This window comes from Mesoplodon bidens, assembly GCF_964165515.1.
Source record: "Mesoplodon bidens genome assembly, contig: HAP1_SCAFFOLD_126, whole genome shotgun sequence".
In the NCBI taxonomy this organism is placed as follows: Eukaryota; Metazoa; Chordata; class Mammalia; order Artiodactyla; family Ziphiidae; genus Mesoplodon; species Mesoplodon bidens.
This window is the reverse complement of record NW_027671928.1, coordinates 747297-764518: the sequence shown is the minus strand read 5'-3', so window position 1 is coordinate 764518 and position 17222 is coordinate 747297. Positions and strand designations below refer to the sequence as shown.

Here is a 17222-nt window from a genome sequence, read left to right as displayed (position 1 = left end):
AGGAAACCGCCCTCTCCACCAGGAAGCCTGGAGCACATCCTCCCGTACAGCCCTCAGAGGGGACCAACCCTGCTGACACCTTGATCTCAGACTTGCAGCCTGCGTAAATGTCGGACAGTGCATTTGTGTTGCTTAAGCCCGCCAGTGTGTCGTATTTTGTGACGCAGCCCAAGTAAACTGCTACGACCTGTATTTTGAATAAGAAGGAATTCACATGAGACGGTCACTTTCCTGCTTCCCCTGCCTTTATTTTTTTATTTTTATTTGTAAAAAATTATTTATCTCTCTTAGGCTGCATCGTGTCTAATTGCAGCACGCGGGCTTAATTGCCCCGTGGCGTCTGGGATCTTAGCTCCCGGACCAGTGTTCCCAGGCTTTGAACCCACGTACCCTGTATTAGAAGGCGGATTCTTTACCACTGGAACACCAGGGAAGTCCCTCCCCTGCCTTTAAATTAAGACGTGTCGCTGAGCTTCAAAGAAGAGCCTGTCCTTTTCTGTTAGATTACAAACTTGAGTTTTCTTCTTAAACAGTGCGTTTCCTGGTTGTGGTAGATGTGTTAGTGTTGAAAAAAATGGTTGAGAGACTTTAAGAGGAAAATGATTTTACAAATCCTGAGGATGGGTGCCAGTTATCTTGATAAAATTGGTATGTTAAGAGACCCAAAATAAACAGGAGAAAACACAGGCAACTACTTAGGAAATGCAGGATGGGAAAGGCTTCTTCAAGTACAGTGTCCAAGCTGATGAAAAGTATGAAGTGAAAGTGAAAGATTTGAACACAAAATATCTTTTTAAGTGTCTGTATAACAGAATGTGAGAGTAAAAAATTAAGTTAAAAAGATAAAGAACAGGGATTGACAGATACACACTTTTATATGTAAAATAGATAAACAGTAAGGACCTACTGTATAGCCCAGGGAACTATGTTCAATATCTTGTAATAACCCATAATGGAAAAAAGAACCTGAAAAAGAATACATATATTCTTACATAAATACATGTAACTGAGTCACTTTGCTGTACACCTGAAATATTGCAAACGAAGTATACTTCAATAAAAATAGATAAGTGACAAAGTAGGGAAAATATCTGTATTTAATAGAAATGCAGATACAAAAAGAGAAAGCTTTATATTGTAAATCTCCATATATATGAAGAGATCTTAATGAAAGCAAACTAAAAGGTGGCCATTGCTGCTTCTGGTCAAGGTGAAATCGCAGGGTCCAGGTTTACCCTCCTAGCTTCAACAACTTTAAAAAGGGGGAAATGTATGAAATGACAGTTTTTCGCCTTTTGGAGAGAGGGGTGAGTCGTGAGAGACATCAGCTCACTGCTGGACATCCTGTTCATTGGGATGACTCCGTACTTCTTATTCCCTTTTTTAGAGCATTTCCTCATGACAACTTGTAATAGAAAGACTTCCAGAGAGTGTCCAGGGCAGGGGGCTGGGGAGCCCAGCATGTCTCTGGGCTGAAGGGATAGAGTGAGGTGTGGAGGTGGGCACAGCAGCTGGGGTTCACAGGCCACCCCAGTCTTCTGCTGAGACACGGTCAGTGCACGTGGGTGAGGTGAGAACTGGAGGCCTGGTGGCGTGCTCATGGGCGCACTGCCCTTCCAAGGCGCTTCCCAGCAAGGTACTCCGTGTAGCTGATGTCCTTACGTGGTGAACTTGGAAAATGCGAGAAATGCGCCCTGGAGGTTTGCCAGGCTCAGGCTCAGAGGAGGTGTGGTCGCTGTCATTCCCACACAAGCAGCATTTCATCGGTGAGAATTCAGGCAGAGGCCACAGTCAGCAGCAGCAAGAACTGGAAAAGACCATTCGTGGCTCTAAGCAGCCACTTCCAAGAGCAGTTTTGGAGAAGCACACATTTTGTGCAGGATTCATTTAATGTGGCAGTTCAGCTGGGGAAATCAGGAATGGGTTAGGTGCTTATTCATTTGCATGAATCATCACTTCTTATTTCCGTTTTTAGAGGATTTCCTCAAGACGCTTGTAATAGAAATACTTCCTCTGTCCCTTTCGTAAGTATCTAAATCTTTTTAAAAGCTAAATCAGTCTCTTGCCAGCATTACAACCCAGGAATGTTTATGTTAAGGACCTGAGAGCTATCTTCTTTATCTCTCTGTCACCAGGGGAGTTTAGGCTAGGTGTTAGGCACTTTCCTCTGAGCTATAAGTACGTGCTTGTCCTAGAGATAGGAGAAGTTGTCTTTCTCCTTTGGATAAAGGGTATTAACTAGCATGGACAGCCACCGAGATGACCAGGTGAATTTAGGATGTACTCTGAAAGAATGTATGCCATTTTTATGGTGGTGTCAAGTCTATTCCCATGAGGCAAGTTCCCGTTTATCTTGAGAACCTGTATGCAACAGATTTTATCTGCTGAGCTATAAAAAAAAAGGTGAGGTTGATTTCATTTGCACAAACATTAGTGGTTCACCTGTGGGTGCACAGCACAGTCTGGTTTAATGGTTATTCAACAGTAAAACCGTTTTCTTTCTCTCTACATTTGTGGAGAGGATTTTCTCGGTTGGCGAGAGATTTTTTATTTTTATTTTGTGTGTTCGTTAATTAATTAATTAATGAGACTGTGCTGCACAGCATGCGGGATCTTAGTTCCCCAACCAGGAGTCAAACACGTGCCCCCTGCAGTGGAAACTAGGAGTCTTCACCACTGGACCACCAGGGAAGTCCCTGGAGATTTTATTTTTACCTTTTCCCCTAGCAGCTTTTAAGGAACAGTTGGCCAAGAACACAGTTATATTATTTCACCCCTAGTGATAAATAGTGATAAATCATTACCCTTCTGATTCCATTTTTGAAAAATGATATTTTTACCTAACATAAACAGTATCCTGTATAAGAGGTAAGATCCCAGGTATCTGTTTTCTGTTTTCGGTTTGTGTGTACGTTCTGATTTTCGTACAGTTTTTAATGCGTTGGTTGTGTAATCTAAACAGCTACAGTTTCTATTTTCTTTTCCTTCCGTGGGCAATATTAGTTTGTGTCATGGCTGGGCATTTATTGTATTCTAGGATTTGAATGAAAGTTGTAGCGTTTCAGTTAAGCGAACATGATACCCTCCTTCCCCTCTCCTGGTGGTGGGGGAATCTCAGATGTAACCCGAAATGTCCCAGGGCCGGGAAGGGACCAGGGAGCCTGGAGACCATCACACAGCCCCCACTTGAGGCCACACCTTTCCTTGATCCCTAACAGGAGTGAAGACAAATGGGCAATGGAGTCCCTGGTCCAGGCGGCACACCCTCGCAGCACAGCAGCACTTGAGCGCCAGATGAGAAGGAGACATTTCATACGTTCACTATCTTGACGGCACGGAGACTTCTGGGAGGCTTCTGGAGTCCGGGTACTTGTCCCGTGCTCCTGGCGGGCTTTGGCAGGCGGACTTCGGGCGTCCGCCTGCGCAGGTGCGCCTCATGATTTGTGCGTGTTGGCGCACGCGCACCGTCGCCGCCCCGCCCTCGCTTCCTGTGCGGGCCCAGGTCGTCGCTGGCCGTCGTTCCCCCGTCTTGGCCTCTTGCGGGCGAGCATTTCGGGGGCCTGCGGGGCGGTACGCTGTCCGGGCCGGCCGGCAGCCCGCGGGAGCGGGCTGTGCGGGCGAGGGTTCGCGTGGGCCGGGCGGAGGCTGGAACTGTGACCTCCGAGCTCGACCGCGGAGCCCGCGTTTGGGCCGGAGTGGCCGGGCGGCCGGCAGCGGTGCAGTGCCCGACCATGTGCAGCGCGGGGCCAAGCGAGGTCCCGAAAGGGACGTGGGCCCAGAGCCGGCTCCTCTGGCCCAGTGGTCTCGGGAGGCGGAGCGGAGGGACCCCGAGAGAGGAGCGCGCCCGAGGAGCAGCCCCCGGACCGGAGCCTCGGGAGCCCGGGGCCGGTGAGCGAGTCCCGACGGGGTAGGTGTTGCGTCTGCAGGCCTGTAGTTGGTTGTGGAGCCTGCGGCCCTTGAAGAGCAGGGCTTGGGGTAGCCCGCCCCGGGCCCCGCGGTAGAGCCACCTGGAGGGTTTGACCGCTTCCCGGAGGTGGAGGGGCCGGGCTGGAGGACAGGGCTGGCTGCTCCGGATGGGGCTCCCCTGGGACTTGTGAGCTCCGGGTGTCCTGGGGGAGCAGGGTCCACAGGCTCGGCCGGGACGAGCCGCGTCTTCCCCTCCGTCCAACCCCGATCCCCCACCTCCTCCTCGTCCTCCCCCTCCTCGTCCTCCCCCTCCTGTCGCCGTCTCGGCATCTCGCACGTGGGTCTCAAGGCGCGTCAGCACCTTGGTTGTGTAATGTAAGCGTCCTCCGCCCCCCTGGGTTGTGCCCTGTGGAGTCGCCCAGTGTAATCGGTGCAGGATGAGTCTGCAGGGCTTCTGTCCTGCTGCCTCGGGTGAGGAAGGAAGCGATGGGGCCTGAGAAGGGAGATGACTTGTCCTAGACCCTCACCGGGTGTGCACGTGGGGTCGCTCACAGGACTCCAAACTCCTAGGGCAGGTGTTCTGTCCACTTAAAGTCAGCTTTAATAAAAGATGTTTTCGAGCGTCGCACTTAAGTTTGTAAAGTTTGTAGAAATCATTGCAAGACTGAAACGCACCTGAGTGTGTCCCTTTATTCTGGGTATCCTGTGGATGTTGTGATCTAAGTTGTTAACAGACTGAGAAGAGATAAACTATAAGCGTTTTTTAATTTCATATTTAATGACGGAGGTTTATTTTAATAGGATTCAATGTACACTCGCTACGGAAAAATAAAGTATCCCCTCAGGTACCAGAGTCACGTGGGAGTTACAGACCTGAGGGTGGTTGCTCCCTCCTTATTCTCACAGGCCCTTCTGAAGGTGAAAGGACGGGTCTCCCACAGGTGTCTCTTGTGGAGCGCGGGGCGGGTGCTCGTGCACCCCGAGCCGCTTCAGTCGTAGCTTCACTGCCTGCGTTTTCCTTCTCCAGGTCCGCCTCCACTGTCACAGTCCTGCACGTTGTTCCAAGAGCAGCGGAAAATGAGTCAGCCTCTGGTGAGTTTTGCTGTTTACGTATTTACCTGCTGCTGTTCTTTTGTGATAACACCTTGGGAGGCGAATAGTTCAAAAGTTAAAATGGGAAAGTAGGAGTCGGTAAAAGATGTGGTTAGACAAAGTGTAGAGGAGCAGGTCAGCACCAAGTGTTTCTGGCAAGTTCTACGTGTAGATCCCAGGATCCTCTTAGAGCCACAGTACAAGGCTCGTGTTCTTGACATTTGTGGCAAAACACCATCCCTTGCTTGACTTATATGGTCCTGCCAAATCACTTTTGTTCTCGAGCGTTAAAAGGTTTCCCTGAGGATCCCGCTGTAGGCCGCGAGCCTTCCTGAGAGACAGCCCCTAACGTGTTGACGTTGGTGCCTTCCTTGTGCTTCCTGTAAGCCGAGAGCGTGCTGTCCAGGGAGCACTCAGTGCATATAAGTTGTCTGTTCAGTAGAACACCGTTGTCACATAGGTACATTGTTTTCAGTGCTCAGTCGAGGGATGCAATGAGGATCATCTGGAAGAACAGCCTTGTCACCCTTCCAGTAAATTGCGCTCTTTGTCTCTTACAATCTCAGAGGGTCGCGCTACACACCATGCAGTGAGGTCTCTGGCAAAGATTCTTGTTTCCCAGCTGAATTGTATCGTGCAGCCTGCGGTCTTGGTTCTGCCCCTCCATGGAACCTGATCCGGTTGAGGTGACCTGGCATCCAGCATACAAAGCAGTGGAGATTTGCCAGTCGTCACCTCAGACCACTGTCGCCTTGCCATCCGCAGAGTCTGCTCTGTGGGTTTCTGTGACAGATCTCTCCTTGCTGTCTTCCTGACTGACTCTGTCTTCCGCCCTCTGTGTGTGTTGTCGTTTCACCCTTGGTCCATGACTCTCCACCCCGTCTGATCTCACCCTCTGGTGCTTTTCACCTCCAGCTCTGTCAGTTCTCCCACCTGGACCAGACAGATGCCTCTGTCCAGCCACTTGCCAGCATCTCTATGGAGTTTGTCCAAAGGGTACCTCGGATGACTAGATCCAGTAGATCCAGAAATGATTATTTACAGCTCCCCTGCCCCTTGCCTTGTCCTGTTGTCTCTGGCGGCTCATCGTTGCATCATCCAGCCTGTCGCCTGCCCAGAAAAATGAGTTCATTCTAAAGTCCTTCTCCATCCTCTGTTACCACGTTGTAGTGTGAGGCTTGTTAATGTCGTCTTCTGGATGGTTTAAAAACAGCTTATCTGTTCATTTCTGTAGTTACAGAAACTTCTTTTCTGTGCCGCTACCTCTTTCCTCCAGCAGCTCAAGTGTATTCTCCACGCTGAGTATTTCTCCTAAAATATTAATCACAGCGTTTTGTCTGCATGTGGGAAGCACTTTAGAGGTTCCCTGGGTGACTGGACAAACGAGGTTGCCGTTCCGCGGAGCCAATAACCATCGAGCCCAGCACTTGGCGGAGGTCGTACCTCGCTGATGATGCGTTTGGATGGATCTGTGGGGTAAAATCCTGATCGGAGAGGCTTAGGAGAGAGGAGTGGAAGAACTGGGTTTGTTCTGGTCCCAACTTTTTCAAGACATTTTGCTGTGACAGGGAAAATAGAAACTGGACAGTAGCTGGGGTAGGAGCTGAGGTCCGGGGAGGATGTTGTGTTGTGTTGTGTTGTGTTGTGATGGGAGAAATAACAGTGGGAATGATCCAGTAGATGCGTGTGGGGGAGGGGAGAGCTGCTGCCCGTGGTCCTGGAGTGGGGAGGGGATGGCTGAGCAGGGTTGCAGTTGGGGAAGCCCTCCGATGGCTTCTCTGTTCTCAGGGAAGCAGCTGAAACAGAAGGCTTGCAGGGGCCTTCTCTTTGAGGGGAGAGCAGAGCTCTGGGGCCCAGCTCCATCGTGAGCATCAGCACACACAGTCCAGCCAGCTGGGAAGACTGTACTTGCCTTCCCTGCCTGAAAAGCCATCTCCTTTCTTAAATGTGGGAGTAATTACTCTTTGGGGAGCCTATGTAATTACATGGGTGCTTCTCAGCTCAAAACGAATTGAGTGCCAGTTCTGGCCACGGACATTTTCTTCTCTGCTGATGGAAGGGTCCCCAGAGGAAGTGTCCTGCTTGCCTGGCTCTTGGCCTCGAGGACCCTTCACACCATCTAGTGTTGTGTCTTTTATCTTTGACATAAATATCAAATCTCTTCAGGTTGTGCATGTGATCTTAAGAAGCAATTCCCTGCTTCCAGGAGCTTCTGTTCTCCTCGGGAAAGGCACTTCACAGACGTAATTACAGGAGAGGACGGGAATCCTGCCCGTCGATACGTAGGGAACTCCAGAGTGCTGACAAAGCAGAGCCTGCTTTTATTTATTTATTTTATTTATTTATTTTATTCATTTAAATTTTTTATTTGTTTACTATTTAACTTATTCAGTTTTGGCTGCGTTGGGTCTCTGTTGCTGCGCGCGGGCTTTGTTCTCTAGTTGTGGCGAGTGGGCGCTACTCTTCATGGCGGTGCGTGGGCTTCTCATTGCGGTGGCTTCTCTTATTGCGGAGCATGGCTTCTAGGCATGCGGGCTTCAGTAGTTGCGGGTCCCGGGCTCAGTAGTTGTGGTGCGCAGGCTCTAGAGTGCAGGCTCAGTAGTTGTGGTGCACGAGCTTAGTTGCTCCGCAGCACGTGGGATCTTCCCGGACCAGGGTTCCAACCCGTGTGCCCACCATTGGCAGGCGGATTCTCAACCAGTGTGCCACCAGGGAAGTCCGAGAGCCTGGTTTTAAATGCATTGTCAGAGCACGTGGCTCAGTGACTCGGGGAAGGGGGACGGCCCTCAAGTGCCCAGGACTTGGGTAGCTGCAGAGGTTGGCGAGGCTCTCAGAGCAGCGTGAGGTGGACTGGATGAGGCTCCTGAGGTGCTGGTAAGGACCTCCTTCCTTAGGATGTGGGCCTCCCGTCAGGAAGAGTGGGACGTGAAGGCAGGCAGACCCTGAGTTTGACTGAAGAGCCTCCCCTCTGTGCTGGTTTTGGTTTCTTCCTGTGCAGAAACTGAAACCTTGTAATTGGGACGGTGAGTCATCTGATCAAAAGATGTCATGTGTAGAGACTGTGGACGGCGTGAAACGCGGGGTGGGGTGCGGCGGGTCAAGTCAGGGGGACTCTGGGCTCCAGCGCGATGCCCGACAGGAAGGGGCGAGGCCGCGGCGTGTTCCCGCTCATCCTAGGCCCCGGTAAGCAGTATGGACGTTCCCTTGGGGTTTTTCTTTTTTTTTTTTTTTTTTTTTTTTTCTGTATGTGGGCCTCTCACTGTTGTGGCCTCTCCCATTGCGGAGCACAGGCTCTGGACGCGCAGGCCCAGCGGCCATGGCTCACAGACCCAGCCGCTCCGCGGCACGTGGGATCCTCCCGGGCCGGGGCACGAACCCCCGTCCCCCGCATCAGCAGGCGGACTCTCAACCACTGCGCCACCAGGGAGGCCCTTGGGGTTTTTCTGAATCGTGAATGAGGTTGAGAGTATTGTCACGTGCTTAGAAGCCGTTACTTCTTTTTAATTGGTGGACAGTCTCTAGAGCAGCTTTAGGGTTATAGGAGAATCAGAATCGAGCAGACAGCGCTTTCCTATACCCGTCCCTCTGGGTTCCCTCCCTTGGTAACGTCTCTGGCCTGTGTGGCGCGTCATCTCAGTGATGAATCGGCATTGACACCTAATTCTCCCCTGGAGTCTGTAGTTTATATCAAGGCTCACTCTCTGTGTCCTACTGTTCAGGTTTGGACAGGTGTGATGACCTGCAGCCACCACTGCAGTGCCACCCAGAACCATTTCACTGCCCGAAACATCCCTGGGGGCCACCTTCCCTACCAGTGCCCTCAAGCCCCTGACAGCTGCTGGTCTTGTTACTCTCTGTGTTTTTTTGCCCTTTCGAGAATGTCACGTAGTTGGAGTCCTTCATTCTGTGGTCTTTTCAGACTGGTGTCTTTCTGTTTTTAAATGAAGGGCCTGTTCATGTCCACTGCCCGTCTTCCTGCCCCAATACTGTCTTGTTTTGTTTTGTTTTGTTCTGTTTTGTTTTCCTTGTCTTATTGGCTTTCAGAGTCATCTTAAATGTTTCTAATTTTTTCCAGTTGGGGTCCTGTTAGTAAACATTGTTTTCCAAGGTTTATTGTCATTTTCCTGTATTTTCCTGCATTGCTATATAATTCATTACTTTTTTTTACTTTGAGAGGTTGAATTCCATGCATTTCAAAAGTTTCTCAAAATCAGCACATTTGTGTGGATAAGATTCCTAGTTGAAGAGCACCCTCCTTGGTCAGTACTGGGGTGCAGCTTCTTTGCGGGGGGAGGAATGCATCGGTCTCGTGGTTCCCTTTCTGTTGGGTCTCAGTTCCCCTTTCTGGTTCTGGGCACTGCATCAGCCACTCTCCTGGGATAGGCCAGGCAGGTGGGGTCCTCACTTCCTGGCTCCAGAAGTTGTGTATGTCTGAGAACACCTTTGTTTTTCCCTGAGGAGCAAGAGGACTCTTTTGGTTGGGGAGCGGCGTCCTAGGACTGCGGCCCTTGGGCCCCCACTGTTCTGTGTCATTTGGGCCCCAGCCATGCGTGGGAGGTCTCTGACACAGGGACGCAGCTGTTAAAGTCCTCTTGGGGTTGTGTCATTTACAATCCTCTGAGGAATACTCCTTTTCTTTAATGAAATTCCAGTGCTTAAGCTTTCTAGCCACAAAGGAATCTCAGAAAGGAAAGGAGACCTGTCCTCTCTGCCCCCAAGCAGGGGAGTGAGCCGACACTGTTAACCTAACAGTGAGAAAGTGGCTTGTGGGAAATGTGTAACCAGTTCTGAGTTCTGTGATTACAAGGCTGTCTGTGGAATCTTACTGTACCAAGGGGTCTTTTAAGACACATACATCATGGGTTGTTCCCTTGTGTTTTGAAACTAACCTAAAACCCCTAAATATTTGCAGTTCTGATTGCTTTCTTAATTTGTTATCCAGGTTTCCCGAAATCCATTTTCTTAAAGTTGAAAGTGCGAGAAGAGTGCAATTTTCTCATCTTCCCTTTACATAAAAGTGAATGTGGTCAAGCCGCTTAACCCATCACCAAATAGAAAATCATCTGGAACGTTCACATTAATGCTCTTTTCAAGCAGGAACAGTGCGTATATTTTTATGCCCATTACCAGTGAAAACTATAATGTTTTCTTATTGTGCTGTTTTTTTCGCATCAGGCAAAATGACAAGCAATTAGAAAAGCCCCACAAATCACACAATTTGTGAAATTACAAATGCAAAACCGGAAAGTAGAATAAGGTGCGCGTGATTCTACTTAGGCATTAAAATTAGAGTAGTTCATGGTCTGATCCCTCACTCTCTTGCATTTGGTAGTAACTTTCAGTGTGTGAACGAGTGGGCCCCCAGTCTTCATCCGGGCAGCCACAGATGTGACCAGCGACACCTGAATGGAATATGCGCAGAGCTTCTGGAAGACTTGCTGTCGATTTCTGAGCCAGGCTTCTCGAGGCTGAGCCGAGGCAGTTCTGCACAGACGCTTGTCTGCCTTGGGCGGCAACCAACTCTTTCCCCCGGCCCCCCTCATCCCCCCACCTCGTGTGTCCTATCAGCAGCTGGGCACCCTCAGCCTAACCAGGCCAGCAAAGCCTGGGTCCCAGACATCTCTGCATCTGGAGCTGGGGGTCAGGTGACCTGGCATCTCAGGGGACCTTGCTAACAGGACCCATCCTGCCTCTTCGATTGTTCCACATGAAGAACTTTGATTTGCAGTCAATGTCAGGAGTTTGTTGCCATCTGAAACGGCCTCTGAGCTTGGTATGGTCTTTTCCTTAACCTCCTCCACACCATTCCTTAGTTACACTGTGGCACGTGGGGTCTCAGTGTCCTGACCAGGGATTGAACCCAGGTACCCTGCATTGTAAGGCAGATTCTTTAACCCTGGACCACCAGGGAAGTCCCTACCCTTATGTTTTAACAGTTTTGGAGGTCTTCACAGAGATCTTGGATGGATTCACCTAACATCACCAGGTAAACTTCGTTTCAAAAGTAGTGCACCTCATTCCTCAAAACTTTTAAAGTAGAACTATTATAAGATCCAGAAATTCCACTTCTGTGTATTTTTTCGGAAGAAAACAAAAACGCTAGTTCAAAAAGACACATGCACCCCTATGTTCATTGAGCATTATTTATAATAGCCAGTGTATAGCAGCAACCTAAGTGTCTATCCATAGATGAATGGATAAAGAAGATGTGTCATATATACATATATATTTATATGTCTACATATATATATATATATATACACATATATATATGTATATGTATATATATATAACTGTACACACACACACATAATGGACTATTAGCCAGAAAAAAAGAAAAGAAGAAGAAGAATGAGGGGCTTCCCTGTGGATGCAGTGGTTAAGAATCCGCCTGCCAGTGCAGGGGAAATGGGTTCAAGCCCTGGTCCGGGAAGATCCCACATGCCACGGAGCAGCTAAGCCCGTGTGCCACAACTATTGAGCCATGCTCTAGAGCCTGTGAGCCACAACTACTGAACCCACGTACCACAGCTACTGAAGCCCGCTCACCTAGAGCCCATGCTCTGCAACAAGCTAAGCCACCGCAATTAGAAGCCCATGCACCGCAAGGAAGAGAAATCCCTGCTCACCGTAACTAGAAAAGAGGCTGCATTCAGCAACAAAAACCCAATGCAGCCAAAAGTAAAATAAATAAATTTTTAAAAATTAAAAAAAATGAAATCTTGCCATTTTGTGGCAACGTGGATGGAGCTAGAGTGTATTATGCTAAGTGCAATATGTCAGACAGAGAAAGACAAATACCATATGATCTCATTTGTATGTGTACTCTAAAAAACAAAACAAATGAACTAATGTCACTAAACAGAAACAGACTCATAGATACAGAGAACAAACAGGTGGTTGCCAGAAGAGGGTAGGTGGATGAGTGAAATAGGTGAGGGAGATTAAGAGGAACAGATAAGCAGTTAGAAAATAAATGAGTCATGGGAATGAACTATACAGCATGGGCAATACAGTCAATAGCATTATAACTTTGTACGGTGACGGATGGTAACTAGACCATAACTAGAGTTAATCTTGGTGATCATTTTCTAATGTACAGAAATATTGATATTATGCACCTGGAACTAACATAGTGTAGTAGGTCAGTTACACTTGAATTAAACTTTTTTAATTCAAACGAAAACAATAGTGTGCCTCGTTAACTAGAGATGCTTAGTCATACAGCAGTTCTCTAGAACGTATTCATCCTGTGTAACTGTAACTTTATACCCGTTGAACAACTCCCCATTCTCTCCTCCCCCACCCCTGACAATTTATGGGTGACTCTTTTAGATACCTCACCTCATATAAGTGGAAACACACATTTTTGTCCTTCTGTGACTGACTTATTTCACCTATCATAATGTGTTCTGTTTATATCCCCGTTGTCACAACTGGTAGGATTTCCTTCTAATAGGAAAGTCTGAATAATATCCTATGTATATACCCCATTTTCTTTATCCATTTCTCTGTGGATGAAAATTTGCATTTTTTTCCTACCTTGGCTCTGGTGAATAATGCTGTAATGACTATAGAGGTGCATGTATCTCTTCTAGATATTGATTTCCTTTTCTTTGAATATACAGGCTATATTATATTGTATTATATTGTATTACATTATATTCTATTACAGTTATTGTGCTTCCCGGATCTTGTGTTTTTCACAAATTGAAGGTTTGCGGCAACTCTTTGTTGAGCAAGTCTGTTGGCACTGTATTTCCAACAGTAGTTGCTCACTTCTTGTCTTTGGGTCATATTTTAGTAATTCTCACACTATTTCAAACCCTCCATCAGCAAAAAGGTTACTGCTCGCCGAAGGCTCAGATGATGGTTAGCATTTTTTTTTTTTTTTTTTTTTTTTTTGCTGTACGCGGGCCTCTCACTGCCGTGGCCTCTCCCGTTGCGGAGCACAGGCTCCGGACACACAGGCCCCGCGGCCATGGCTCGCGGGCCCAGCCGCTCCACGGCATGTGGGATCTTCCGGGATAGGGGCACGAACCCGTGTCCCCTGCATCGGCAGGCGGACTCCCAACCACTGCGCCACCAGGGAAGCCCGGTTAGCATTTTTTAGCAGTAAAGTATTTTTAATTTTCTTTTTGTTTCGGCTGTGCTGCACACCACATCACGTGGGATCTCAGTTCCCCGACCAGGGATCAAACCTGCGCCCCCTGTAGGAAGGCGGATTCTTAACCACTGGACCACCAGGGAAGTCCCTAAAGTATTTTTTTAACATCTTTATTGGAGTATAATTGCTTTACAGCGTTGTGTTACTTTCTGCTGTATAACAAAGTGAATCAGTTGTATGTATACCTGTATCCCCATATCCCCTCCATCTTGCGTCTCCCTCCCACCCTCCCTTTCCCACCCCTCTAGGTGGACACAAAGCACTGAGCTGATCTCCCTGTGCTATGCGGCTGCTTCCCACTAGCTATCGGTTTTACATTTGGTAGTGTACACGTGTCCATGCCACTGTCTCGCTTCGTCCCAGCTTACCCTTCCCCCTCCCCGTGTCCTCAAGTGAATTCTCTATGTCTGCGTCTTTATTCCTGTCCTGCCACTAGGTTCATCAGAACCACTTTTTTTTTCCTTTGGTTTCCATCTCGCTTCGTCCCAGCTTACCCTTCCCCCTCCCTGTGTCCTCAAGTGCATTCTCTACGTCTGCATCTTTATTCCTGTCCTGCCACTAGGTTCATCAGAACCACTTTTTTTCCTTTGGATTCCATAAATATGTGTTAGCATACGGTATTTGTTTATCTCTTTCTGAGTTACTTCACTCTGTTTCACAGACTCTAGGTCCATCCACCTCACTACAAATAGTTCAATTTCGTTTGTTTTTATGGCTCAGTCAAATTCCATGGTATATATGTGCCCCATCTTCCTTATCCATTCATCTGTCAGTGGACGCTTAAGTTGCTTCCATGTCCTGGCTATTGTAAATAGTGCTGCAGTGAACATTGTGGTACGTGTCTCTTTTTGAATTATGGACTTCTCAGCGTATATGCCCAGGAGTGGCATTGCTGGATCATATGGTAGTTCTATTGTTAGTTGGGTTTTTTTTGTATAAATTTATGTATTTTTATCTATTCATTATTTTTGGCTGTGTTGGGTCTTTGTTGCTGTACGCGGGCTTTCTCTAATTGCAGCGAGCAGGTGCTTCAGTGTTGTGGTGCGCGGGCTTCTCATTGCGGTGGCTTCTCTTGTTGTGGAGCGCGGGCTCTAGGCATGCGGGCTTCAGTAGTTGTGGCATGCGGGCTCAGTGGGTGTGTCTCGCGGGCTCTAGAGTGCAGACTCAGTAGTTGTGGCACACGGGCTTAGTTGCCCTGCGGCATGTGGGATCTTCCCGGACCAGGGCTCGAACCCATGTCCCATGCATTGGGAGGAGGATTGTTAAACACTGCACCACCAGGGAAGCCCTATTTTCAGTTTTTTAAGGAACCTCCATACTGTTCTCCGTAGTGGCTGTATCAATGTACATTCCCACCAACAGTGCAGGGGGAGGGTTCCCTTTTCTCCACACCCTCTCCAACATTTATTGTTTGTAGATTTTTTGGTGATGGCCATGCTGAGTGGTGTGAGCTGATACCTCACCGTAGTTGTGATTTGCCTTTCTCTAATGGTTAGTGTCATTGAGCATCCTTTCATGTGTTTGTTGGCAATCTTATATCTTCTTTGGAGAAATGTCCATTTAGGTCTTGTGTCCACTTTTGGATTGAGTTGTTTGTTTTTTTGATATTGAGCTGCGTGAGCCGCTTGTATATTTTGGAGATTAATCCTTTGTCAGTTGCTTCATTTACAACTATTTTCTCCCACTCTGAGAGTTGTTTTTTTGTCTTATTTATGGTTTCCTTTCCTGTGGAAAAGCTTTTAAGTTTGAATAGGTCCCATTTGTTTATTTTTGTTTTTATTTCCATTTCTCTAGGAGGTGGGTCAAAAAGGATCTTGCTGTGATTTATGTCATAGAGTGTTCTGCCTGTGTTTTCCTCTATGAGTTAGACAGTGTCTGGCCTTACCTTTAGGTCTTCAATCCATTTTGAGTTTATTTTTGTGTTATGGTGTTAGTAGTGTTCTCATTTCATTCTTTTACAGGTAGCTGTCCAGTTTTCCCAGCGCCACTTATTGAAGAGGCTGTCTTTTCTCCATTGTATATTCTTGCCTCCTTCATCAAAGCTAAGGTGACCATATGTGCGTGGGCTTATCTCTGGGCTTTCTATCCTGTTCCATTGATCTATATTTCTCTTCCCCAAAGTATATTTCAATAAAGGTATGTACATTGTTTGTTTAGACACAAGGCTGTCACACACTTAACAGACTACAGTATAGTGTAAACAGAAGCTTTTCATGCACGGGTACACCAGAAATTTCATGTGACTCGCTTTATGGCGGTATTGGCTTCATTGCAGTGTTCTGGAACTGAAGCTGCAGTGTCTCTGAGCTGGGCCTGTACACCCAGAAGTGGGATTGCTGGATCATATGGAAATTTTATTTAAAAGATTTTGAGAAAACTACATACTGTTTTCCACAGTGCCTGCACAATGTTACATTCCTGCGTACAATATGCAAGGGTTACGATTTCTCTACCACCTTGACAACTCTTATCTTTAAAAAAAAATAAAAAATTGTAGGCATTCTAAGAGATGTGAGGTAGTATCTCATGATGATTTTGATTTGCATTTCCCAGATGATTAGTGACGTTGAGCACCTTTTCATGTACCTGGTGCTGTGTTACGTCTTTCTAACACACATACACACACACAGAGGGATAGAAGGAATCTTTTGGAAGTGATGAGTATATTATCGTGATGGTGGTGATGGTATCACAGGTGTGTGCATATGTCCAAACTCATCAGGTTATATACATTAAACATGGGCTAGATTTTGTATATCAGTTCTACGTAAATAAAGCCGTAAAAGCCCAGCAACAAGTGGTGTATTTCATGAGCCAGTGAAGCCCAGGTACATCTTGTCTCCTCTCCCAGGGGTGAACCCAAGCAGCCTTTGAACTTGGCTCACTTTCTGTTTCTTTAGTTTCCCCTTCTATTACTTTTGTGTTTCTCCTTTGTTCTCAGATTCCAGCTAAGTGGTTCCCCATTGGTGGCAGCAGTGGTTCTGAGTTTGGCTCTGTCGTTTGAAGACTTGATGGTCTCTAAAGGGATTAAGTTTCTACAGAACTGATCTCAGTTAGGTGAGAGGTAACAGAGGATCTAGTTTGTTAGTCTTTTCTTAGTCTTTTCTGTTTGTCTATTTGTCTACTTTGACAAGCTCAAATCAATTAAGAATCTCTTGCCCAATGGGATGAGAATGGCTCTTTAGTATCTAGACTGGTGAGTGTTTATTCCTGACCCAAGTCTAAGACTTAAAGCTGCAGGTAAAAGTTCCATTTCTCTGTATGTCTGTGTGTCTATAATTCAAAAAGTTCTTTACCTCTGACAGTGCGAATATGTAATGTTTTCCTACTTCTGGATCTATTAAAGTAGATTGTAGAGTCTGTTAAATTAAAGGGTTTCTGTCCTGATTGGCTTACAAAGATACAAATGTGCTTATAAAAATTATATATCCCTAAAATTCTCAGAGAGAAAGGAATTAGAACTTCTAATACTTTAAATGTGCTAGAAAAATATTCTTATTGAAATCAAGTCAGGGAATTCCCCAGCGGTCCAGTGGTTAGGACTCGGTGCTTTCACTGCCAGGGTCCAGGTTCAGTCCCTGGTCAGGAACCTAAGATCCAGCAAGCCCCTCGGTGCAGCCAAAAAAAAAAATCAACTCAGAAATTTAAAGACTTCAAGTTTACATAATTTAGGTAAATCTTTGACACATGAAGCTAGTTTAATATTTTTGGTTTAATAAAAAGTTATTCGTATCTTATTTATCAGTATTAGGCATACATTTAAAACAATTCTACTTGGGTGTGTTCTTCCTAAATTTATATAGGTGTGCCCATCAACTAAGCTCATATTACTTCTACTTAATGTTTAAGGTTATGAAAAATGTAAGTTTGTGTTTAACCACATTTAGTTTTTATTCTGACAAACTTTCTTTCAACAGTAACTATGTTTTCTACTGTGTTAGCTTGTCGATAAATTCCCAGATCTTCAGTTTACGTAAACCCTTGAACTGGTACTAAGTTGTGTTACTTACTGGATAATCATTGGATACCGAGGTCATTTGTAAGCAAGACAGAAACC

At 46.7% G+C, this 17222-nt stretch overlaps 1 protein-coding gene and 1 pseudogene across 2 annotated transcripts in view; both read left to right on the top strand.

Annotated features, from left to right (window-relative positions):
• Window positions 1-17222, top strand: part of LOC308610804 (centrosomal protein of 78 kDa-like) — a 573086-nt pseudogene that overhangs the window by 23249 nt on the left and 532615 nt on the right. The window lies entirely within an intron of this gene.
• On the top strand, window positions 3437-15862 carry LOC308610800 (uncharacterized protein; the record flags this gene model as incomplete). The annotated part of the gene is made up of 4 exons (XM_081259808.1): window positions 3437-3587; window positions 3800-3907; window positions 4934-4998; window positions 15127-15862. The coding sequence occupies 4 exons, from the start codon at window positions 3437-3439 to the stop codon at window positions 15214-15216; spliced, it is 414 nt and encodes a 137-aa protein (XP_081115934.1). The 3' UTR covers window positions 15217-15862.